Source organism: Marmota marmota, unplaced genomic scaffold (assembly GCF_001458135.2).
Source record: "Marmota marmota marmota unplaced genomic scaffold, marMar, whole genome shotgun sequence".
Classification (NCBI taxonomy): Eukaryota; Metazoa; Chordata; class Mammalia; order Rodentia; family Sciuridae; genus Marmota; species Marmota marmota.
Genome location: NW_026000242.1, coordinates 13,743,301 through 13,769,691, shown reverse-complemented (window position 1 = coordinate 13,769,691; position 26,391 = coordinate 13,743,301). Strand labels below are relative to the sequence as shown.

The window sequence follows — 26,391 nt, the reverse complement described above, 5'->3', positions numbered from 1 at the left end:
AGATACTAAAGTAAGACATTATATTTCAAAGTTAATGAGAAGGAACTATGTGTTTGTAACTTAGATTATCCAAAGATTATATCCACCCAGATTCAAAAGCCTTTATAGCCTAAAAGTTGAGAACTAGTCTACATTTAAAACTGAGGAAAACAAGCAAAAGGAAGGAAAAAGTTTGCAATATCATTTAGACATAAGCAGATGAACCACATCATTCCTGTAGCATAAAAGCTAAGTTGATGAGCAGAATCAAATACAGTTCTCAACTTTTAAAAATCCCATAGAAATTCAGACAAAATGAGCTGTTCAAAGTTGTTGCAGCCAGTAAATAACTGTGTATGTGTGTTCTAAGATAATCTTCACTGTGTTTAGTTGATTAAACCCCTTTTATAATAATCTGAAAGAACTGGTTTTCTAAACCCTAAAAACCTCTTGGAAAAAAAAACCTTCAAGCTGGGCACAGTGGTACATAGCAGCAACTTGAGAGAATTGGTGGTAACAACAACAACAACAACAAAACAACTTCAAGTTTCTTCTAGTCACATTGTTAGGATCATCTGGGAGCACAAAGATTGACAGAACTATAGTTACATGCACCACAGAGGAAACAGCTTTTCAACTACAAATAAGAATTAGTAATTCAAAAGTTCATAGATATTAACCATAGTTAGGCAATGTATTTTTAAAAATATTTTTAGTTGTCAATGGACCTTTATTTTATTTAATCTATATGTGGTGCTGAGAATAGAACCCAGTGCCTCACACATGCCAGTCAAGCACTCTACCACTGAGCCACAACCCCAGCCCAGGTAGTATATTATTATATGTATTTTCTGTAAAGACAAGATCTGGAATCAAAGCATCCATATCTGATTCCAGAGAAATGCTCTGAAAAAGACCATCAGATTCACAACTCTGAAATCAGTTATCAAAACTAGAATATAAGAAAATAAGAGAATTAGAATCCAGAATAAAATCCATTTGTTCCTAGATGTCTCTATTTCTAGTTCACCAAGAACCCATCCCTAAAAGGTCATGGATAAATAGAAACAGTGTTCCAAAAGGGGTCATTTGGAAAATAAGCAGAAGAAAAACTAATAATACATGTAGCAAACATAATAAATTCCTTGTAGATATTTCCTTTCAGTTCTCAAGGGTGGTAATATTCATCTCCTTGGCCACAGCCTTTCTTTGGGCTAATTATAATATATACAGTTGTTCTACAGGCTTTCTTTATCCTCTGTATTTTCTAGTATATCTTACACAGAAAGAATTTCAAGTAAGATTGTGTTATTTTTCCTTTCTGTAGTTGTGCTTTCTCAAAGCCACCAGTTGTCCTTAAATCAGACCAAACCACCACAGCACAGAATTCAAGGCTCCACAAATTCCTGGCCCAACACACTCTAGTTTTATCATCCTAAAACAGTACACAGTGACTCACATTTTCTGTTCTACACACTCTAACCTCTGTCTATAACATCTCTGCTACCTTGCCTCTGTCTTCAGTAATAACTTCATCAAACTGTTTTCCCTCATTAAAGAACATGACATCCAGGCAAGGTAGCACACACCTGTAATCCCAGCTACAAATACATACAAATGACCAATAAGCACATGAAAAGATACCTAACATCTTATATGCTTTGGGAAATGTGCCACATGGAAATGCAAATCAAAATGGGAAACCCCTTTACCATCAGGATAACTACATCAAAAGCAAGCAAACAAATATTCAGAAATAACAAGTGTTGATGGGGATATGAAAAGTTAGAACACTTGTGCATTCCAGTGTGAGTGTAAAATAGTGTAGACAGCAGTGGAAGACAGCATGGCAGGCCCTCAAAAAATTATCACAGATTTGTCATATGATCCAGCAATCATATCTACCCAAAAGATATCTACCCAAAAGATCTGAAAGCAGGGAATCTAACAGATATTTGTAGACCAATGTTCATAGCAGCATTAGAATAGTCAAAGTGTGGAAACAATCTAAATATCCACTGACTGATGAATGGATAAACAAAATGTGATATATGTATACAATTCAGCCTCAAAAAAATTCAGATACATGCAACTTGGATATTATGCTAAGTGAAAATATGTTAAGTGAGATAAGCCAGACACAAAAGGGCAAATATTACATGAGATCACTTTTATGAGGTACTCAGAAACCTCAAATTCATAGAGACAGAAAATACATAACAGTGGTTACCAGGGGCTAGGGAGGAGGAAAAAATGGGGAGTTGTTTAACGGGTACAGAGTTTCAGGTTGAAATGATGAAAAAATTCTGGATGGTGGTGATGATTACACAACGTACTGTGAATATACTAAATGCCAATGAACACTTGAAAAACGGTTAAAATGGTAAATTTTATATAACACATATTTTGTAAAACAACAAACCCATAAAGATTCAACTGAAAACTCTTAACTCTATCTTTTCAATATTTAATACAGATGTTACTAGTTACTAGACCAGATTTCAGTGTGGGTATAAAATGAATCTTCCTATAAAGTTAAAGAAACTTTTAAAATTAGGGTCTTCTATCTTTAAAAATATCTTTATTAATCCAGGTTTAAAATTTGACCTCTAAAAATAACTTATCAGAGAGGCAAGCTAGAGAAACCTATACTATTTATGTTATCTATTAGTCATTATCTTTTCTGCAGTTGATCTTCCTCATGTTATTGTTTCCTGAATAATGACACAACTCTAATTTTTATCCAAAGCAGCTAAAGTTTAAAATAATTAAATTAACATTGCTTTATAATTTAAGATACATGCATTTCTAGATGTAAAACAAGACAAAACATTTAAGTTGAAAAAAACTAAAAGGAATATCATGACATGAGTACAAGAACAATTCCACAATTTTTCAGGAGGAATTTTTCTGAAGACAGTAACATGAATAACCACAGAAATTTTGATGCCATATTTCCCCTAGGAAGATGGGCGTTTGTCTGTATTGCTTTAGTAAAGATGAGAAACTAAAGCCAATATCACTGTTTTTAGGAGCAAACTTTATGACATGCATAAATATCAAAATTAATCCGATTTTTTAAATGACTAAATAAAAATAAAAAATAATTAGAATAGAGTAATAAAAATAAATTTCGCAACTGGCTAGCTATAAGCATGGAGGAATCTGGGCATACAAATAACATGAATCAACATGTGGCACTGCTGTTTTGAAATTGTAATAAATGCATATAATCAAAATTGAAATATTAATTTAAGATTGCCAAAATAGTCATTTTAATCTTGCTTCTAAGTTGGCAAATGTAGCAGACTATTAATAAAAATATTTTAAATGAAGGTTATTATCAAATAAGAAAATGGAACTGAGTAGATAGGGAACTCCAGAACCAAACATAAAACTGGATTCAAAGGATGTGTCATGGGGTAATTATCTTAGTTATACTCTTTTAACATTAAAATTTTGCAGGAAATGATGGAACATTTGAACTTGTAAAGCAGTTTATGTATAATATATATAGTGTATGTATATTTTTATACATTAAACATAAGCATAATCTATAGTATATAATTGTACATAGATCTTAATTATATATCATTCATGTGTGTATGTATGTATTTATAAACGTGTGTGTGAATATATATAACATATATCTCCCCAAATCAGGAAACTCTGTATTACGGGGCTTAAAAGAAGTCAAAATACTGAGCAGGAAGTACCAAGCAGGAAGTCATAACTTTTTCAGAGGGAAAATGGCAGTTCTTAAATTCTCAAAAGAAGACATATTATTGAGAAGTATGTCCTCTTAGGAAAAAAATAGGGAGTTAAGATTATTTAGTTGGAAAAGCCAAGGATGAGAATGTAGTGAGCTTTGACATGGAACATTGTTATAAGCCAATTCTTCCTACCTACCAGTGTAGAATGCAAGAAATCAAAACTGCCTGGACATATCTTTGCAGTAATCAAAACATATGCAGAAACTATTGAGCTTCCAAAATCTGCTAGGACACCTTCAATCTAAATGTTAAACTACATTAGAATATTTGATAGGTACATTAGTTTAAAAGAATAAAGAGAGCCAGGCATGATGATGATATACACCTGTATTCCCAGCAACTTGGGCGGCTGAGAAAGGAGGATTGCAAGTTCCAGGCCAGTCTTGGGAACTTATAGAGGCCCTAAGTAACTTAGCAAGACCCTGTCTCAAAATAAAAAATAAAAAGGACTGGAATGTGGCTCAGTGGTTAAGCCCATGGGTTCTATCTCTGATACTTTTAAAAAAAAAGAAGAAAATATAAAATGTTAAAGTTCTTCTGCTCATTTAGAACAAATTTGAGAGGAATTTGCCTATAAATGTATCTCTGCATTGAAATGTATTCCCTTATTTTTATTATTAATACTACACTTTGATTTACAAATCAGTTAATGCTATAGTTAGTAATTCCTCATACTTCAGATTCAAACTAACTTTTAAAAAGGTGAGTTTTCATTGTGCATATACACAACGAGATGCTTTTGAATTTAAAAAGTTCATCTTGTTTTTATTTCTAAAAACATCCCGAACGTACAAGGTAATCAAAATTGGGACATCACATGTGGGGAATTCTTTTATACATGACACTAATATTAAGATACTTTTCTTATCAAAAAAGAGTAAGTTTCACTGGGTTCAGTGGTATATATGCCTGTAATCCCAGCAACTCTGGACGCTGAGGCAGGCAAAGCACAAGTTCAAGGCCACCCTCGGCAACTCAGTGAGACCCTGTCTCAAAAAATTAGGAAGAAAAAAAAAAGACTGGGATGTAACTCAGTAGCAAAGTGCCCCTGGGTTCAATGCCCAGTATTTTAAAAAATAAAAACCAAGAAGGTGTAAAGCATAAAAAATTTCTTTTCTTACAAGATCAGAGTAAAGAAATCACTGCCAGCCCTTGAGAACATAAAGTACAATTAAGTACTACTATGAATTGAGAAGACACCTGGTTTTTTTTAGAGTAGATTTACCAATTGTTTATTTAAAAAAATATTTGTTAAAAATTAGTAAGGTGCTTTTAAAAAGGCAAGTAACTTAAACATTTATGTTATCTGCTCTGTAATATGGCTTTAAAATAAGAATGTGCTTAAATAAATACACTTAGCATCCAGTTCTTTAAAGAACATCAAAAGTTTAATAATGAGATGAATTGTTGACAAAGAAACTGTCTTCCTCAAGGAAAAAAAAAATCTCTACATTAAAAGCCAATGACAGAAAATCCTAAATAATCTTTTGTTGTCAGAAGTCAATTTAATTTTTCCACAGAATAAACACAATTATTTCTATAGTAATATCAGTATAATCTGGGGGAATGAGTAAATCTACAAGGATTTTAAAACTTCTTCCTGTCCACTTATCACTTTTAAGATGCAATGATTCAGAGCTCTGATAGGGATTAAGATTTTCAGGAAATATAGAAGAAATTCATGTTAAATAACAACAGTGGACCTTGAAGTCATGAGCTTTTGTTACTTTATTGTTAACCAATGAATATTATCCAAAATTAGAGATGTAACTTAGTTGTACAACACAAAAATATACTAATGGTAAAAGCCTATTGGAATTTACCAAATACTCATTAGTGTATTTTACATTACTATATGAACATGTGCTCAACTGCTAATGATAAGTTATATTGGTTTAATCACTATGAAAATCCATATTGCAAATGGCTGTTCCTGTTTTAAAAAATCCACACAGCTTTAAAAATGGATTAAATCCATTTTAATCCTAATCTACAAATAGATTATAAACAGCAAATGTAACTGGTAATTTTTCAACACTGTAACAAACTGATGTAGCAATGATAGTGCACACAATTCAAAATTAGAAAAATTAATGGAAATCCAGGTTTTTACTATTATGGCAATTCCTTTAATGCTTTGGAAAAGTAAAAATTTTTTCAAAGCATGAACAGTAGGGTCTACCATTTACTCCTCTAGTGTACCAAGTAGAAACATTCTCTTTCATAGGATTTTGAAGCATGTGCACACCACTGTACAACAGTCACTTCAAGGTTAACCAGTTATCTTTTGTCCTACAAGTTCAAAATATATTAAGCAAAACCTTTCCTTTTCATAATGTCTGCCCAGATTAATCCTTTTAAAATTAGCAAAATAAAAAAGCACAAGAGATATTTTCAGACATAACTTGAATCTACTGTGCATGAAAAATGTTTAATAAAATGGCAATTTTAATAAATGTAAATTTGAGTGCACAATACCAAATGCAAAGTAGCTGAACCACACAGAGAAAACAAGGCTTTCCATATCTTCAAATCCAGGCATTTAATAATAAAGAAAATATTAGAATATCTCTAACTTGGAAAATTTATTTAGTAAGATAATTAAAATTAACAGCCTAAATATTATAATTTCTAAAATAAGATTACCAAATTTAATTTTTAAGTTATAGATTTAAAAAATAAGCACAGTGATTTAGAAACCAAAAATGCTAAAATGATCATGTAACTATCATATCAAGAAATGAAGGTATAGACATTCTTTATATGCTACAAAGGTAACATCTCTTACTCTAACACACAAAGACACACATTTCCTCAGACATAACACCCCTCTAGGAAGATAGTATACCAGTGACATCTTACAATTTTAACACAAATCAGAGCCCACAGTTCAACTTAACAAAAAGTCAGTTAAAAAATTAGCATTCACATATTCTAAAGGAAAATGAAGTCTCAAAAATATTCCTTCATAATTGAGACTGTCTTAATGTATAATAAACATACAGCTTACACATTTCATGTGTTGGAAACCAGTCATTGTAGGTGTAATAGTGAGGTAGTATTACTGTCCCCTTCCTGGGACTGATGTTTTTATATACTGCCCTTCCAGAAAGGTCATTTTCCTTTTAGTGATTAAAATTAATTACCAACAAATGTTTACTTTCTTTTATTAGACATCCTTTTTTCTAAATCAACTCATGAAAGAACAAAACTTTTCAAGTTTTTGAGACAACTTATTTGTAGGTAGTGTTTCATCAATAACCTCTCCTAGGAACTAACTACACCTCTGTGAAGTGACTAGCAAAGAAAACCACCAAAAATTACAGGAGATGAAACACCAATCAATTTAGCTGTCAAAAATGACTGTAATTAAGTAAGCAAATAACAAATATCCAATAATGTAATTAAATTGGGACTTTAAAAACCTTATCATCAGCTACACACTATACTATTAAATGTACTAATCCTTTTCATGATTTGTAGTCATCATCTACACAGTGACCAAACACTTCTTCACCCTGCCATAATTTTAAACACTACCAATGACCTGTATGATAGCAGAATTATGGCTATGGGAATGGCAGGATATGAGAAGGGCACACTGAGAAAATGTAAGAGAATGAAGAAATGTATATAGGTTAAACACAAAAAAGGCAAGGGAAAACTGAGTGCTCCATCTAAACACTTATTGAAAGGTTCACCATTATTTTAAATGCACAAAGTGATCAAGCCATACATACACATTTGTCAGTCATGATAATTAGTGTTGAATGTTCAACAGAAAAAGAAAAATGAAAACTGAAAAATGTAAAAGAATTGATGGAACGTGGTTCTCCATCCCCTGGCCCAAACAAAAAAGAAAACCGAGCATGATATCACACTGCCTTAATGTTGAAGAGCTCTCCTTAAATTTGTCTTTCAGCCACCACAGTCAAACTGGTATAAGTGCTTTGGCAAGGTGGGATGCATTCCATCACATCTGCAAAGGCCTGCTTTTCTCTGTTGGTGGTTCAGCTTATGAAGAACATGTATGCAAAATAACAGCTCTCACATTGCTTCAAACTCATCAATACGCTGCTTTGTATTGCCTTGCCGAATTTGTCGAAGAGTCTTGTATTTATCACGGCCTGCTTTAACATTCTCAGCATGAAGAACGTCATTTTGTGTTTTCTTGGTTTCATCTCTGGCTTGGGCTAATTCTGAACTCAATGCCTACATTTAAAAAAAAAAGACTATTAAAAAATGTATGGAAATGGTTTAAAGATGCAAAAATACATATATACCAAGTCTGACTTTTTAATATGTTAAAATTTCCACTGTGAAATCATTTTCTCTACTTTTTGTAACGGTGATGGTAGTACTTGGGGAGGAATATTCATGGCCTTTCATTTTCACACTTACAACCATGATTTTTTTTATTCTAAATTTCCTTAACTTTTAATTCAGATTATAATACCTTAAAGGTAGTTTATTAAATATTATAGTCAATGTACACTTTAAAAATATTTTTATTGGTCCATAATAGTGGAATTAATTGGGACATGCTTGTCAATGTGCACTTTACTATTTAAAAACTATTTCAACACAGCAATAGAATATTTTCTACCTTTTAAAATGGGTCAAGCTAACAAACTAGTTAACAAACATTTGTTAATAGAGTCATACAAAGGAAGAAATGAAATAATTGGCCAAACAACCAATTATAAGACTGGCCACTAATAAGATTGCTAAAAATCTTAAGTTCTTTTCGATACATTCATCTAAGATAGACAAAATATAAACTACATTTTACATGTACATAGAATTACAAATTACCTGAAGTTGTTTCTTTACGCGCTCATTTTTCTGTGTTTCCGTTACACGTTCTTCCTCACTTCTATGGTTCATTACCCCTTCATTCGATAATTCGGCACTAGCCTCAGCATTGTTCTCATCATGTTCATCATGTTCATTTTCTGTTGGAGGAATGACAGGTGGTGGTGGAGGGGGAGGGGGAGCAGACATCACAGTTTTTAACTCTTCTTTGGTCTTTTCCAAGTCTTCCTGGGCTGCAAAAGCCTAAACATTAAAAATAAATTCATGAGCAACTTACTTTGAAAAGTGGTAATTAAGAGAATCAAGTTATCTTGCCTTTCTAGCAAAAACTGTATCTCAGCGTAATGAAAATAGTCCTTACTGATGAACACTCTATTTTTACAGTATACCAGCAGGTAGAAGAGATAAAATTTTTAAAACATTATTTTACAAACCTCTAATAAAAAATTTTTAAAAGCCCTAATAAAAGTTTTAAAATCCCTAATAAAATCATTAATTCTGGCAAGGATTATCCACTGCTGCTGAAATTATTATGCAAATGTTTGACTATTTTGTTTGCAGAGGGCTAATAGATTACATTTGAGCCACATGGGAGTAAAATGGAGGAATCTGTCATTACTCTAATCCAATGATCAATTAAAATCACTAATGGTGAGTTAACTAAATAGTAAGAATCTTTTGACATGAAACAACATAAAATACCCAATATCACCAATGATTTGATTGATTCTATTGTCCTGATTTGTCTAGAAAAGCCCTCTTTACACTGCTATCTTATATAATTATTAATAACACCCCCTTTTACTCACTTTTGTGATCTTCTTGTGTGCTATGTTATATGGAAGTCTCACCTATGATATATTATACAAAAAGCATTTAATTCCTCAAGCTTCTAGATCTAACTTTCAGTTATGGGAAATAGTGGGTATAAAAGGACAAGCTGGATGACACCAAGAGGAAGCAATTTCTTCAGGTTCCTTCTATAAATCAATATCAAAAACAAAGGACTGTCCAACATTAAAAGAGCCTTAGAGCAAAAAAGTACTGCAGGCGTGCAAAGTCCTAATTGAACACTGGCACAGCAAATTACCTCTAAAAGATTTTTTGGGTAAACTGAAAAATTCTGTTTAGATGAGATAAAAATTCACTAAAATGAAATTACAGGTATGATAAGATCTCATTTCAAATATATAAATGGGTGTGTGTGTGTGTGTGTGTGTGTGTGTATATATATATATACACACACAGACAAACACACACTCACACATATACACACACACACAAAGAGGAAAATATGCACTAATGCTTTATAATGTTGTCCTAATCTGTGGGAATGCAATTTCTTGTGTACACTTTCTAAGTTTCTACAGTTCAAAGGACTTGTATCTGCAATATGAGATTTTTAAAAGCTTATGTCTCTGAAGTTCATAAATCATCCCTAAATGGGAACGATAAAATTGTAATAATGAAGTAGTATAAGAAGAAGATAAAACAGTTTTATTCCTTTTGTACTATTATATGTAAATTTATTTTATTTATTTTTTTTAAGAGAGAAAGAGAGAAAATTTTTTAATATTTATTTTTTAGTTTTCGGTGGACACAACATCTTTGTTTGTATGTGGTGCTGAGGATCGAACCCGGGCCGCACACACGCCAGGCGAGCTCACTACCACTTGAGCCACATCCCCAGCCCCTATATGTAAATTTAAATGTATCAAAAACTTCCCAATGAAATTTAAACTGCTACAAAGAAAATTAAAGAAAAACATTTTCTATAATAAGTACATTTTATTACAGAACATCATCAAATGTAACTGTTGAGAGCCATCCCTGGATTATATGTAGACTAAATCAGCATGGAAGCCCATTGAACAGGAAAATCTGATATTTGGAAACTTCCAGTGACAATCTGGCTGATAAAATCGCCCAGATACATGTCAGTCCTATTCAGCTCTGCCAAGTCCTACACAGCACTGGAGATGGGGTGACCTGTTGTAGCCACACCACCTCAGAGATGGGTATAGCCTATCAAGATGCCAATCAACCTGTTGACTGCAAGACTCTACATCTGAAACCATATCCCTGCCTTTGACGTATCCCCTTAAATAAAACCAACAGAGCAATTTTCTCGTCAGTCAGCTCCAGTTCCTGTGTAGGCTGGACCTATCAGGAGCTCTGCATTTAAAACCATTTTTCTGACTTTGTCTTTTATTTCTTCACTATTTTCTCAGATGGCTTATCCCTCCTGGGCAAGAAAAATTACTCTGGTGAGTAATTCCTTTTGTACTTTATGATATATAACTGTATTTTGGGGTGTAAAAAATCATTATAGTTGTCTTTTAAAGTTTACATTAAACTCTCATATGTCCCACATTCAACTGAAGCTTGATTTTCACTTTTGACAATGATGGATTCCTCTACAAAGAACTCTCATTAGAAATCTCAGCAGCACCATCACTGTAACTCTCTAATTCTACTCAACATCCAAGAATTGGTTATCCTGCCCTTTTCAGTGCACCACAAAATGTCAGCTCTCCATTTCTCTTTTTCTTCACCGCCACAACCTTTGGTCTTTACCTCTTTAAGTATCCAATATTCAATACATCCTTTATATTATTGTTGTTATTGTTATAAAATCTTACCTGATCATGCTACAATTATGTTTTGAAATTTTGAGAGCCTGGTGTCTACAGACATTCCCCATGACTTTGTCTTAGCATGGCCATTTTCCACAATTCAACTATCCAATTTGCCAGGCACATCACCAACACTTCCAAATCTACGCTCTATGTTTTGGTCATTTATTGACTGTCCTCAAATTCATTATTTTTGCCCATACTTCCTATACTCATTCAATTCCCTTCTATCTAGAATGACCACCTCTTCAGTCACTAACTGTACTCAATCTTTTCTTTTCCCAAAATTTATTGCTCAATATCCAGCTTAAACGTATATGAGTTTCCCCAATAAACTGGCTCGTTCCTGGAAATTAATCACCTCTTCTGTGTTCCCAAAGTACTGAACATATGTTAATCTTATATTCATCTCTATAAAGTTAGTATATTGCTGACTTATTAGTGGACAAAGAATAGATTACTTTGTGTTGCCACTCGGTTGCTTCCTCTTCCTTTTTCTTTTTGGCTTCTTCTAGAAGGGCAATCTTGGCAGTAAATTCGGCAAGTTCTGCTGCCTATAAAGAACAACATAATTACCAATACTAAAAAAAAAAAAAGAAAAAAAATCCTAATATATTTTGAATAATCTTACATGTTCAGTCAAAAATATTCAAGTACATTCTTCTGTTTTTAAAAAGGCAATATTTCTTGAAGATCCTAAGTGGCTTATTTATACTAAGCTCTTGAGATAATAAGCTAATGAGACAAAACTAAGTGTTATTCTATAGAATGAGTTTTTATAGATGAGTAGTTAATCCTGATTTAGTAATAGGAACTTAAAATTTGTAACTTAGCTATTTTAAAAAATTTTTATCAGTAAACTTTCACTAAAGCCTACAAAAGAAAAATACTACATTGTTTATATAACGCTTTATAATTTAAAGAGTACTTTGTCAAATAATCTCATCTGATTCCCCAACAATTCTCTTAAGTATATCATTCCCCTTTTCACAGGGAGGGACAGGGGGGCTAAACAAGCCATAAAGGCAAATAGCAAGTAATTACCTGAACTAATACTTAAATCCATAGATCTTTTAAGTGTTATGCCCCTCATTATTTGGAAGTCCATTAAACAACAACAAAAAAAATCTAATGAAATATGGCCCATAGTTATGTACAGACCAGAACATACTGCATCAATCGATCTAGAACAAAAGATGCCAGATGGCTTACTGCAGAGCCTGTCAAAAGTGTAAGCAAATGAGAATCTTATTGGCAGTAAAGGTATTTATTTGTTTTATTTCTAGGCTTTCTTTAAGGCAGAAATAAGTTTTAGGTTTATTTTCACACTTCATTAAGTTCCCTATACCTTTGGTTTGCATTTCACAGGTATGGTTTTAAAAAGTTCATGCCACGCATTTACTTAATTTTTTCTTTTTCTCTAAGATCTAATATAATTCCTTACTAGCTGTTCCTGATTCTTCATCTGGTCAGCAGCTTGTTTTGCTATAGCAGACTTGGCCTCTTCAGCAGCTTGACGCTCCTTTTCTAGCCGTTCAGCTTCTTCTCTTGCTCGTTTTCGTTCCTGATCCAGTTCTAGAGCTTTCCGAGTCTGTTCTTCTAGTTCTGTCAAATACATGTATTTCCATGCCCCCCAAATAATGATTAATTCCAATTATTTCATTACCCAAAGAAACTAAAATAGTAACACAGAATCTCATGTGTTTAGTTTCTAAAAATCAGTACATATATCAATACACACACACACACACACACACACACATATATATAAATATATAGCAATCACATAGACTTCATTTTTATCTTAGTGAAATATTAATAATTTTTAGAAATCTATGATGCAATTCAAAAATGCAAAGACATGAAAATTCTTTTTAATCCAAGTTATGTCATGAGGCTAGAAGCACATACCTTTACTTTCTAAAAATCCTTTCACTTAAAGTTTGACCTTAAGGGGGATGAAATTTTTTTTTTTTTTTTTAAAGGGGGTACTAAATTATACCAGTTGTAGAGCACTTGCATAGTAGGCACAAGGCCCTGGATTCAGGATCAGCAACATCTATTAGATAAGTAAACCCAAGGAATTTGACCTAATGTAAAAGTTCTTACATGAACTACAAATTATTGAAAATTGTGTTACTGGTATCCACAATTCCTAAGGGATGTGAAAGCAAGTGCTATTTGGAGATGACTGACTGAAATTTTAATCTTGAACAGTTAAGACCACAAAATTTTCTTATCCCAGTGAGTTGAACAGGAAAGGAAAATACTGCTGACACAAAACCAGGAAGCTTTTAAATGATTTTAAAATTACTAACTTTAAACATTATTAACAATTCTTATTGAATAAGTACATTGTATGAAAGAGATAACAGAATGCTATCTAAGAGAGTGCAATGGTCTAGAAAGAATCACTTTTCCTTACTGAATACATTAGAAAAGAGGAGAAGTTGAAAATCTATATGCCAGGAGGTTTGTGGTTTTGATCTGTATTCCCCTGATGATTAGTGATGTTGAGCATTTCTGCATGTACCTGTTGGCCATTTGTATGTTTTGTTTTGTTTTGTTTTAAAAATGTCTATTTAGATCTACTGCCTATTTTTAAAATCTGGTTGTATTATTTGGAGTTTGTTATATATTCTATGTAACTACCTCTTGTCAAATGTATGTAATGTAAGAGCTTTTACCTACTGTTCTTAATTTTGTTGTTCATGGTCAGAATTAGCTTAAGTAACTGTAATTAAGACTTTGGAGTTATGAAAAGAATGGAAAAGAAAAATTACTCTTCAGTTAGGTTCTAAATTCTTGATAAAGGAATATAAAAATTCTATGTGGCTATTTTGCTATAAAGATGAAAAGTGTACAACACTGGATGTTGCCACAGCTAAATTCTAGAATTATTCATTTTTTAAGTTTTTATTTTTGATACACAAAAACATAATGTTCAATTCGTGTACACTGCACATAGTATTTAAATTAGTAAACACACCTATTTCTCTAAGCACAATTCTTTGTTAAAAGTTTTCAAAATCCTTTGTTCTAGCTTCTGAAATGTGCAGTTCATAACTGTTATCTATAAGTCATAATACTTTACAACAATAGCCCAGAGTTTTTTGCTCCAATCTAACCATAACTTAGTACCCACTGTTGGAACTTTCCTCATCCCTTCCTCCACACTGTCCTTGACCTCTGGTAACTACCATTCTACTCACATCTATGAAATAAATGTTTTTTTTATATTCCACATGAGTGAAATCATGTGGTACTTGTCTTTTTGTACCTGACTTGTTTCATTTCACAAAATGAAACAGTTCCACTGATGTTGTTGCAAAAGATGTGATTGTGCTTGTTACATACCACATTTTCTTCATCCATTAATCAGTTCATGAACACTTAGATAATCTTATTTCCACTTCTCTGCTACTGTGAAGAATCCAGCAATGTACATAGTAGGATAGATAGTTCTTTTACATACCAATTTCATTTCCTTCAAATATATTCCCAGTAGTAGAATTGTTGGACCATCATCATCATAGTTCTATTTTTAATATTTATGAGGAAGCTTCATACTGTTTTCCATAACAGCTATACTAATTTACATTGCCACCAACAGTGTGCAAGGTGCCCTTTCCTCCACATCCATGTTACCACATGGTATCTTTAGTCTTTTTTATACCAGCCATTCTTACTGGAGGTGATACTTCATTGTGGTTTTGATCTGTATTCCCCTGATGATTAGTGATGTTGAGCATTTCTGCATGTACCTGTTGGCCATTTGTTTTTTTTTGTTTGTTTGTTGTTTTTTTTTGAAAAATGTCTATTTAGATCTACTGCCTATTTTTAAAATCTGGTTGTATTATTTGGAGTTTGTTATATATTCTATGTATCTACCTCTTGTCAAATGTATATGTTGTAAATATTGTCTCCCATTCTGTATGTTGTCTGCATTCTGTTGAGTGTTGCTGTGCAGAAACTTTTATAAAATCCCATTTGTCTACTTTTGCTCGTTTCCTGAACTTTTGGCATCTTGTCCATAAAGTCCCTGCCCATTCCAATGGACTGAAGTATTTCCCATTGGTTTTCTTCTCGAAATTTGCTTCGAGTGTTCCATTTAAGATTTTAATCCATTTTGGGTTGAGTTTTTAATCAGTGAGAAATGGAAGTCCAGTTTAATTCTGCATGTGGGTTTCCAATATTCCCAACATTGTTTATTAAAAAGACTACCTCTAATTCATATTTTTAGTACCTACGTTGAAAATCAGTTAGCTGTAGATATGAGAGTTAACTTCTAGGCTATTCTATTTTAATGACAATACCATGCCATTTTGATTACTGCAAATCTGTAATATGTTTTGAATTCAGATAGTGTAATGTCTCTTGTTCTTTGTTCTCACAGTAACCTTGGCTATTCAGGGGTGTCTGTGTGTGTGTCTCTGTGTGTGTGTGTGTGTGTGTTTCATATACATTTTAGAATTGTTTTTCCTAGTCCTGTGAAGTATACCACTGGTATTTTAATAGGAATTGCAATTAATCAGTAAGTTGCTTTGGGTAGAATGAACATTTTAACAATATTGATTCTTCTATATTGTTATATAGAAAATATATATATATATATATAATGTACATAAATGTTACATTTGTAANTAAATAAAATATAGAACATGGGATGTTTTTCCCATTAGTTTTGGTTCTCTTCAATTTCTTTAAAATTTTTACTGTAGATATAATTTCATCTCTTTGGTTAAATTTATTTCTAGGTATTTTATCTTTTGTAGCTATTATGAATAGGACTGCTTTCTTGATTTCTATTTCGGGTAATTCACTATTGGCATATAGCACATAGTGATGCATGTGTGTATGTGTGTGTGTGTGTGTGTGTGTGTGTGTGTGTGTGTGTTGCTGGAGATTGAACCTAGGGCCTTGCGCATATGAGGCAAGCACTCTACCAACTGAGCTATATCCCCAGTCCCAATGCTAGTGATTTTATATGTTAATTTTATATCATGCAACTTCCCTGAATTCATTAATTTTAGTAGTTTTTGGTAGAGTCTTTGAGGTTTCTGTACAGGAGATTATGTCATCTGCAAATGGTGACAATTTGATTTCTTCTTATTCAATTTGGGTGCCCTGCATTTCCTTCTCTTTCCTAACTGCTCCAGCTAGGACTTCCAGCACTATCTTGAATAAAAATGTAAAAAAATGGGCATCCTTATCTTGTATCAGATCTCAGAGAGAAAGCTTTTCCCCATACAATATATTCACTGTTCGCTTAATATAAATGATCTTTATTTTGTTGAGGTATGTTCCTTATATATTTGTTCAGCATTTTTATTAGAAGGTATTAGAACGATGTTGAATTTTGTCAGATTCCTTTTCTCCCTCAATTGAGATAATGGTGTGGTTTTTGTCCTTCATTCTGTTGATGTGGTGTATCACTTTTCAGCCTTGCATCACTGGGATGAATCCTACTTGATTGTGCTAAATAATCTTTTAAATTTGCTATTGTATCTGGCTGGCAAAAATTCTGTTGAGGATTTTTGCAGTCTTTGTTCATCAAACTGCTCTGTAGTTTTCCTGTTTTTATTATGTCCTTATCTGTTTTTTGGTATCAGAGTAATGTCCTCTTAGAATGTGTTTGGAAGAGTTCCTTCCTGTTTTGGAATAGCTTAAGGAGATTCAGATTAAATGTTTGATAAATTCAGCAGTGAAGCCTTCTGGTCCTAGGATTTTCTTTGAATTACTAATAAAAAACTTTCCATCAATCTCATTTGTTACTGGTCTGATTAGGTTTTCTATTCATGATTCTGTCTTGAGAAGGTGTGTGTCTACGAATTTGTTCATTTTTCCTAAATTATCAAACATGTTGGTACATACTTTATAACAATCTCTAATGATTTTTGTATTTCTATGGTGTCAGTTGTAATGCTTCCATTTCTATCTCTGATTTGACTCTTCTGTCCTCAGTCTAGCTAAGGCTTGTCTATTTCATATATTTTGAAGAACCAGTTCTTTGTTTCATTGATCTTTTGTATTGCTTTTTAGGCTTCATTTATTTCTGCTTTGATCATTACTGTTTCTTTCCTTTTAATAAGCTTTTAATTATTTTTCTAGTTCCATGAAATGCAGTGATAGGTTCTTTAAAATCTCTCCTTTTTTTGATGTGGGCGTTGATTGCTATAAACTTCCTTTTTGGTACTACTTTTGCTGTATCTGATTGGTTTGGGTATGTTGTGTCTCTATTTTGACTTTGAGAATTTTTAAAGTGGTGATGATGGTGGTGAAAGCCCAGAGGGGGCTTTCAGTTTCAAAGTGATGCTGGTTTTTGTTTTGGAGATGGGGGTGGTTACTGGGGACTAAACTCAGAGGCACGTGGCCACTGAACCATATCCCCAGATCTGTTCTGCATTTTATTTAGAGACAGGGTCTCACAGAGTTGCGTATGGCCTTGCCATTGCTGAGGCCAGCTTTGAATTCCGGATTCTCATGTCTCAGCCTCCTGAGCCACTGAGATTACAGGCATATGCCACTGTGCCCAGGCCTCAAAGTTACCCTGTTTGAGCCAGTGGCAGATTGCAAGCTACTGGTGTCTGCCTGAAGAAAACTGTGAGTGTGTTGGGCATTTCATGTCAGGATCAACACAACAATGAGTGCTGCCAGGCAATCTCCCACACACAGGTGAATCATTCAGCCTCCCCAAGAAATGATCTTGGATCTAGCAATTTGGAGGCAGAAGACTTGGGCAATGAGAAAACAAAAATTCTTGAGACTTATCGGGTACAGGCAAGAAAGCACATATTGGTTGTCTTGTTATAGAAGATCACAAAACAACATCTCATTTTCAAAAAGGGGAAGAAGATAAGAAAATAATGAAGAATTGGAGTCTCAATATCAGCAAATATTTATCAGGAAACTATCAACACTGTGGACTTGGCTTCAATGAGATAGATGATCATGATGGAGAAGATGACGTGGCTGGAGACAATGATGATATTCACCTTATTTTGAAAGTCTAGATGATTCTGAAAGTGATTCAGAATTAGAGAAAGAAGAATCTGAAGAACTTGAAGCTACTGAGCACCCCGATGAAATGGAAGATCCCCAAAACAAAAAGATGCAAAAAAGCAATTATAAAATATTTGTTAAATCTAGTTTGTTAATTCCCACTTAGTCTTTGATTAAAAGTAAGCCTTATTGTTATAATGCACAATGGAGGACTGATTATGGAATATTACAATTATTTAAAAAGGTCCTTTTAAATAATTATAAAGCCATTGCTTTCAAATGCCATTCAATACACTTTTATGGCCATGACTATTATTTTGTAAAGAGTAACACTTGTAGAAAATTATAAATACGATATTCAACTTCCTTTCGTATTAACATCACCAACCCTTTAACCTCACCTTTTACCCCTTCAGATGCATTGTGGAAGACATGTTGTGGTAGCTATTTCATCTGGGTTTTTTTTCTTCATATTTTTCTTTTATAAAAATTTGATGCTGTGATGTTTTCATGAAATATATTCCTTAATTAATTGTTAAAGTAGAACATTCATCAAGAATATTTCTGCTGCCTATCACAATCTAAATTATTGTTGGAAAAAGATTACATATTTCATTCACTCTTACTGATTCAGCTCTGCTCTTTTGGACCAAAACAACACAAGCACAAGTACATCAACCCATTAAGCTCCAGGATTCCAATTCTATATAGAATGATGGGACATGATAGATTAATACATATTAGAACAGAATAAAACTGTCACATTTAGAATGTTGTAATTCCAGCCTTCATACAACTTGTATCACATTGCATGTTAGGATTTTGATAAAATTTGGCCAAGTTTTACATATGAAATTATTTTTCTGCTCATTTAGTTCTGACTATTTAGAAATATGTAAACCTGGATTTTTATTTTTTTAAAAGGAAATGTGACCAAAGTTCATTTTTCCCTTCAGGTCTAAATAAAGACTAAGCAGTTTCCCATATTTGGTTGTGATACATTTATTTTCATTATCTAAAAAAGAGGAAGGGGGTTTATTGAATAAGCAGAAATAAGAAATTGTCTTTACTCCAGTGTGGTTATTTGATTATCTAATTACTAAAAAGAAGTATTACCTTTTAATTTTATTGCTTCTGTTGAAGATTAAAATGCTTTTATGTGAATGATTTTTATAATGGATTAACACAACTGCATTATGGGCTAGTCAGTGGATCTCTGAATAATTATTTCCAAAATCTGAATGTTTCCAAGTAATAGGTTCAAAGATGAGAATCAAACCTGTTTGTGAGACAAACTATTATTTATCTAGATACTTAAGTATATGTTTGATGCACTGGACCTTTTTACCCCCAAGTACTCTTATCATTTTGCAATTTACAATTTGTTAAGAGTACAGCAATTAAAACAGGTGATTTCTGGCTACAGATTATGTCTTGCATTACTTTTCATATATCTGGCCCCAAAAATTTATTTATTATTTTGTTTTTGCTTTTTTAACTTTTCACATTGTTTTAAAACAGGTTCTACCCTATATATATTTAAAATAATGAGTCTGCCAGGAATGGTGGCGCATGCCTGTGATCCCAGGAGCTCAGGAGGATGAGACAGGAGGATCAAAAGTTCAAGAACAGCCTCGGCAATTCAGCGAGACACTGTCTCAAAAAATAAAAAGGGCTGGAGATGTGACTCAGTGGTTAAGTGCCATGGGTTCAACCACCAATATCCCCCAAAATAAACATTATAAAAGACAATGTGTAAAACATTTAACAGATACATGGTTTACAAAAATTTAGTTTATTCCATTCAAAGCATTTTAGCTCAACCACTGATTTTCAAATATCTAGCCTGTAGAACTGCACATTGAAGTTGATTTAAATAGAAAATGAGGGCTTATATTTAAAAATGTAAGAGGGAGAGAGACCAGTGTTATGTTTCAAAAAGTATTTTCATCATTTCATGGTTTAAATATGCTGGGTTGCTTATGAGTCTTGATTCTGATACACAAACACAAGCATGTTCTGAACTAACTACACTGGCAAAAATTATTTTTAAATTTCTTTTTTGAGTTCTTCCATGTATTTATATAGTTTCCAAAGATTTTTCTGTTATTGATTTTTATATTTATTGCATTGTGATCAGAAAAGACACTCAATATGATTTCATTTTTTTAAAAAATTTGCTGCAACTTGTTTTGTGGACTGCCATATGATCTATCCTGAAAAATGTTCCATATGCTAATAAGAAAGTTTTGCATTCTCTAACTGTTGGATAGCATGTTCTGTTAGGTCTCTTTGGTACTGGGTGCAATTTAACCGTTTCTTCGTTGATTTTCTGTCTGGATAATTTGTCCAATGTTAAAGTCCCTAGCTATGGATTGTATTGGTTTGACCTTTAGGTCTGTTAATAGTTGCTTTATTTGAGTGTTATAATATTGGATATATATACATATACACACACATATATTTTTAAAGATTTGCTCTTGCTGAATTGACACCTTAATCATTATATAATAACCCTCATTGTCTCTTTTTACTGGTTTTGATTTAAAGTCATTTTATCTGATATTAGTATGGCTACTCCTGCTTTCTTTTGGTGTCCATTTGCATGAAATAGTTCATTCCTCTCCTTGTTCCTGTTTTTAAAGCAAATACTTTGTTTTTCTCTATTCAGAATAATGTTTGCCTTGGGTTTGTCATATATAGCCTGTACAATGTTGAGCTAAGTGCCTTCTATTCCTAGTTTTTCTACTGTTTTAAACATCAGTGAGTACTAAACTTTGTTAAATGCTTTTTCTGCATCTAATGAGATAATGATGTGATTCTTATCTGTAAGTCTGTTTTATTGTGGTGAACTACATTTAGTGATTGTATCTCTGGGCTGATAACCAATTGATTATGGTACTCTTTTTTAAAAAATATTTATTTTTTAGTTTTAGGTGGATAAAATCTTTTTATTTTATTTTTATGTGGTGCTGAGGATCGAACCCAGTGCCTCACATGTGCTAAGAGAGCACTCTACCACTTGAGCCACAAACCTAGCCCGGTACACTATCTTTTAAATGTGTTTTTTCAGGTAATTTGTCAATATTTTATTAATAATTTTCATATCTATGTTCATCTTTTCATTCATTAACTGATGAACACCTGTGTTGTTTCCCCTGTTCTACTAACTATTGTAAATAATGTTAATATATGTGTATATGGTTTTTGTGTTGTAAGATTTCATTTCTTTGGGGTACAAACTTAAGGTGAGAAATTCCTAGACTATATTAACTCTTTTGGTTTTGAGGACTGCCACAGTAGTTACAAGAGTGGCTATACTATATTATATTCCAATCAGCAATGTATGATGATTACTCTACATTCTCATCAACGTTTTTTGTTGTTGTTGTTGTTGTTGTGTTTGTTTTTTTGGTACCTGGGATTGCACTCAAGGGCACTCTCAACCACTGAGCCACATCCCCAACCCTATTTAGTTCTTTTTTTTTTTTTTTAAGAGACAGGGTCTCACTAGGTTGTTTAGCTCCTCGCTGTTGCTGAGGCTGGCTTTGAATTCATGAACCTCCTGTCTCAGATTCTCAAGTCACTGAGATTACAGGCGTGAGCCACTGAACCCTGTGTCCAACATTTCTTAATATTTGTTTTCTGGATTGTAGTCACTCTACAAATTTGAAATGGTGTCTCACAGTTTTGATTTACACTTCCCTTTTCTAAGGCAATGTTTCATCAAGGATCGCTTTTTAAAAAAAAAAAAAAAAAAAAAAAAAAAACCTTAGAAAAGAATACTACCTTAAAGGAAAGCAAGTAAGTTTTGTTAGCAAAGACCTAAGCAATTTAGTGAGACCCTGTCTCTAAATAAAATATAAAATAGGGCTGGGGGGGCTGGGGTTTTGGCTTAGTGGTGGAGCGCTTGCCTAGCATGCATGAGGCATGCACTACATTAAAAATAAAATAAATATATAAAATAAAATAAAAATAAAGATATAAAAAAATAGGGCTGGGGATGTAGCTCAGTGGTAGAGTAAGTGTCCATGAGTTCAATCCCTGATTATTCCCTGCTCCCACAAAAAAAAAAAGTATCTGTACAACACCTAAGGAATCTATCAGAAAAGTGCTTTGATTTTTTAAAATATGAATTTAGGAACCTAAGGAAACCAAGAGGTTGAAATGACTTCCTTATGATCATATTATAAAATAACAACAGAATTAAACTTTGCTCCTAATTGTAAACAATGTATATCCAAAGTGAATATCACCCTGCCTACCCACAACTACTCCTTTTAATCACATCATGCTTACTTCCCTCCTGGCACTTAAAAACTATATAAAAATGATGTTACCATTTCATCCTCTTCTTTCAGTAAAATATAGACTCCATTAGAGCAAGGACCTTTTCTGTTCAGTACTGTATCCTAATGCCTAGAACTGTGTATAATACACGCAAGGGATTTAAAAAGTATCCAGACCAAATGCAATCATTACATGTCAACTCTTTTCTATAGTTTGTCTTACTGAAGAAGAAAAATTCACCTTGATATTTGCTTGAACAGTAACTGAATGCAGGTCTGGCTGTATTATATTCAAATATCATTTGCCATTATATCCTCAAAATAATTAAAAATGATAAATAATTTTTAAAATGTTACATGTGGAACAATGCTTCTATTTAATGATTCATCTAAAAAAATAACATCAATAAAAACAAAAAGAAATAATGAAATATAAAGTTTCTTCTCACACACAAAAAAATCATAGGTCAATTTACTAAATACCATGACTTAGAGATGGCCGAAGTTACTGCATTTGAATGAGATTTTAATATAAATTACAAGACAATCATGTAGATTTTAGGACAGCCTGGAAAAACTTCATTAGAAAAACAAAAACCAAATTGGGTGTCTTTTGCCTTAAGATGACTGATTTGAAATTGTCTTGATAGGATGTTCTATATTCTTTATGTTCTATCTCGCTTATATTCTTCAGTGCTTCTTTGCTTTTTTTATATATAAATTAATATTTTTATTACACGTCCTAAATAAATGAGTTTGAAATATTTAGTAGTTCTTTCAAAAAAGGTGTTATGTAAATAAAAAAGTGCTGGTTCAATCTTTCAAATCAGACAGGTACAATAAATGTTTATAAACTTTCCATTTTTAACATCTTTTAGTACACTGCACACATTTTTTTCCTTTTGCAGTGCTATGGATTGAACCCAGGGCCGCCGTGCATGCTAGGCAGATGCTCTACTGCTCAGCTATACCCCTGAGCTGTGGTCTGCAAACAAATACTTTACTACTTTTGGGCTTCGAATAATTTAGTTTCCAGGTCTTCTGTAAATCTGAGAAATAATGTTTCTACTGGTTAGAATAAAACCCTATTTTTTTCTATTATTATTTCCAATTCTCTTGGAATTGGAATGATTAATCATCTTAAAGACTTAAGAGTTATCTTTGTGACTCTCCACTCTATCTCCTTGCAAATTATTCTACATACTCCCGAAAAGCATTTCCTTCCAATAGGAGGCTGCTATAAGGAATGAAAATAAGCCTTATATAAGACTACTGGTTATTTCCAGTAGAACTCAATGGCTACTAGTTGTTAGGAAAGCAAGTTATTAAATTTGGTTTTATAAATAGTATAGATTTCATGTTCCCCTCTGAAATCCTACTGTTTAGGAAGGAGGAAAACACTGGATTGTGCTCAATATCTTTTTTCTTTTGCTCTTTCTACTATTTGCTGTATGAAAGTAGTAATTCTACAATTACTTAATATAAATCACATATCAAAAAAACCTTGTATCATTTCCATATTGTAGTATTTTGGTTACATGCTGCCTAGGAAGTAAGTTAAGTTCTTCCAAAACTTGTACTACCAAAAACAGATAACACATCTTACATGTATGGTGGATTTTTCTTTTGTTGTTGTTGTTTTAGTTTTGGGGATTTGGAACCAGGGTCTCACACATAGCAAGGCAAGTGCTCTTATCACTGAGCTATATCCACAATGTGTGCTGTGTTTTCTAACACACTAAAATCTTTTTAGGAGTGAGTTCTAAAAATGTATATAGTCAGAACAGCTGAAAATGCTTTGAAGCACTGCATAAATGCTTTTGTTTAAAGGACTGAACATTATGGTTTTACTTATGGAACCCTGAACAGTTATTGTTATAAATTAATAGTTATTTACTATAGTAAATAGCTATTCATCTGTAACACGTGAAAAATATTTGTGATTAAGTATATTAAAGAGAACATGAGCACTGTAGAACTCAATGTGCCTTTAGTTAAAATGTCTTTATGATCCAATTCCCATAAGCATTGTCAATTAAATGTAACTGTCCTAAATAACATAAAGAACATATAAAAACAGTCAGAAAATACTCCTGTTAGTAAAGTAATAATTTTGAATACAGTGTTAAAAAGAAACTTACCTTTTTGGGCTTTCAATGTCTGTTCTTCAATTTGCCTTAGACGTTCCATTAGTTCTTCCTTTTCACGTTCTATTCTTTCTTTTTCTTTTTCTGCTATTTCTCTTTTCTTCTTTTCATTCTCTAACTGTGCCCTTAGAAGGAATTGCAATTCCCATGTTATAAATCAATAGAAATAGTGTGAAACCTAATATTGAACATATAAGAAACTACAGCATAAATATTTAAAAATTTTTCATTATATTAACTTATCTTCAAATATGGTAGGGTTAAAAATATTGGCCTGTGCTGTTTGTTACACACACTCATGCCCATTCATATATACATGTGCTGGGTTTCAGTGTACTTCTTATTGTTGGATCATAATAAAGATGATCAATGACCATTATGAAAAACATTAAAGGCTTTAGACATCATAGGAGGATTCTTAACTACAAAACTGCTAGAAAGTACTGTGTATAAATCATGTTTTGTTTTGTTTTGTTTTGTTTTTGTGTGGTGCTGGGGGATAGAACCCAGGGCCTTATGAATGGAAGGTAAGTACTCTACCAACTGAGCTATATCCCCAGCCCATAAATCATGTTTTTAAGGCAGGTTTGAGTCAGGGAAAAAGATTAGGAGAGTTACCATCTTCACTGGGTCAATTCTGGCAACCTACATCAGCATCATGGAGTTTATTTTGCTCAGTTGCCATACCCCAAGAAAATGCCTTCTTTAGCACAAGCCCTTCTTAAACTGGGGAGGCTATTTTTAAAATAATTAACTATAAATCAATTAATGCAAGTTTAATTTCTGGGGTAGTACCCATATATGCCTACATCCAAGATGATAAATCAGTTTTATTTCCTTTGACAATGCCATTAGAATGATACCAGGTGTTTAATGCTGTAAAAAAAGATCATCATCAGAGCTTGCCGGTGGGAAAGCATGCCTTAATTGTTTAATTGCATCTCTCATGGACTGATGAGACATTCTTTAAAATACGGCCAAATTCATTCATCAAACATCCATGAAGAGTCTACTCTGGGTCAGACTCCATGCTGAAGACCAAAAACAAAAGGATGAATAAAAGTCAGATGAGAAAATTATATCTTAACAAGTTCCATCAATATTCAAATCATTATTTCAATGAGAATAATTTTCTTTTTGTTAATTAAAAACAAATGATTTCATCTGTAACATTTTTTAATGTTCCATAAAAAGTCATCACTGCCATCTAGTGTCAATTCTGAATTTCACAACAAAACCACATTTCTCAGCAAAGTCTTACTATTAAAGTATTCTTCCTTTAAACTACAAACATAAATTTTGAAATTCCTACAGATTCCAAATATCATGTACCCCCAAGAGAAAGAGTCCAACTTGGGAGCAAATAGTATTGTCCCAAGTCAGTTAGGGGCAAGGCAGGCAATGATGGTGGTCAGGCATAATAAAAGTTAACTGCACAGTTGCCATACCCCAGTTGCCATACCCCAAGTTACACCAAGCCAACTCATGAAGTTGAAGAGTCACTAGAACCCCTGCTGGCTTAATAAATCCTCATACCACTTAGGAACTAAGGGCCTGAGGCTCATTCAGGCAAGGGGAACTCCACTTTAGTTTTGGGGTCCCTACAGGTACTTTCTGAAAACCTAGGAGAAAGAATCAATAACTATACTCCAGGACTTGTGTTCACTCTACAAAACATTCATTTCTATGAAGCATATAACAGGCAAAGAGATTCAAAGAGATAGGGGTTACTACCCTTCTAGACGTCTGA

General features: G+C 32.9%; 1 protein-coding gene and 1 pseudogene across 3 annotated transcripts in view; one reads left to right on the top strand and one right to left on the bottom strand.

Moving 5' to 3' along the window:
• The window catches only part of Rdx (radixin), a 64,727-nt gene that overhangs the window by 9,963 nt on the left and 28,373 nt on the right, over window positions 1-26,391 (bottom strand). For 2 of the 3 annotated variants that reach the window (XM_015489912.2, XM_015489913.2), the window contains 5 exons: window positions 24,636-24,766; window positions 12,648-12,808; window positions 11,665-11,757; window positions 8,568-8,810; window positions 5,463-7,964 (listed from right to left, as the gene is read on the bottom strand). In XM_015489912.2, coding sequence (XP_015345398.1) covers window positions 7,800-7,964; window positions 8,568-8,810; window positions 11,665-11,757; window positions 12,648-12,808; window positions 24,636-24,766 — 793 coding nt within the window. In that variant the 3' untranslated portion in view covers window positions 5,463-7,799. Of the gene's footprint in view, window positions 1-5,462; window positions 7,965-8,567; window positions 8,811-11,664; window positions 11,758-12,647; window positions 12,809-24,635; window positions 24,767-26,391 lie in introns of those variants that run through there. The other variant, XM_048795788.1, reaches the window with a different exon arrangement.
• LOC107145632 lies at window positions 17,847-18,371 on the top strand (annotated as a pseudogene).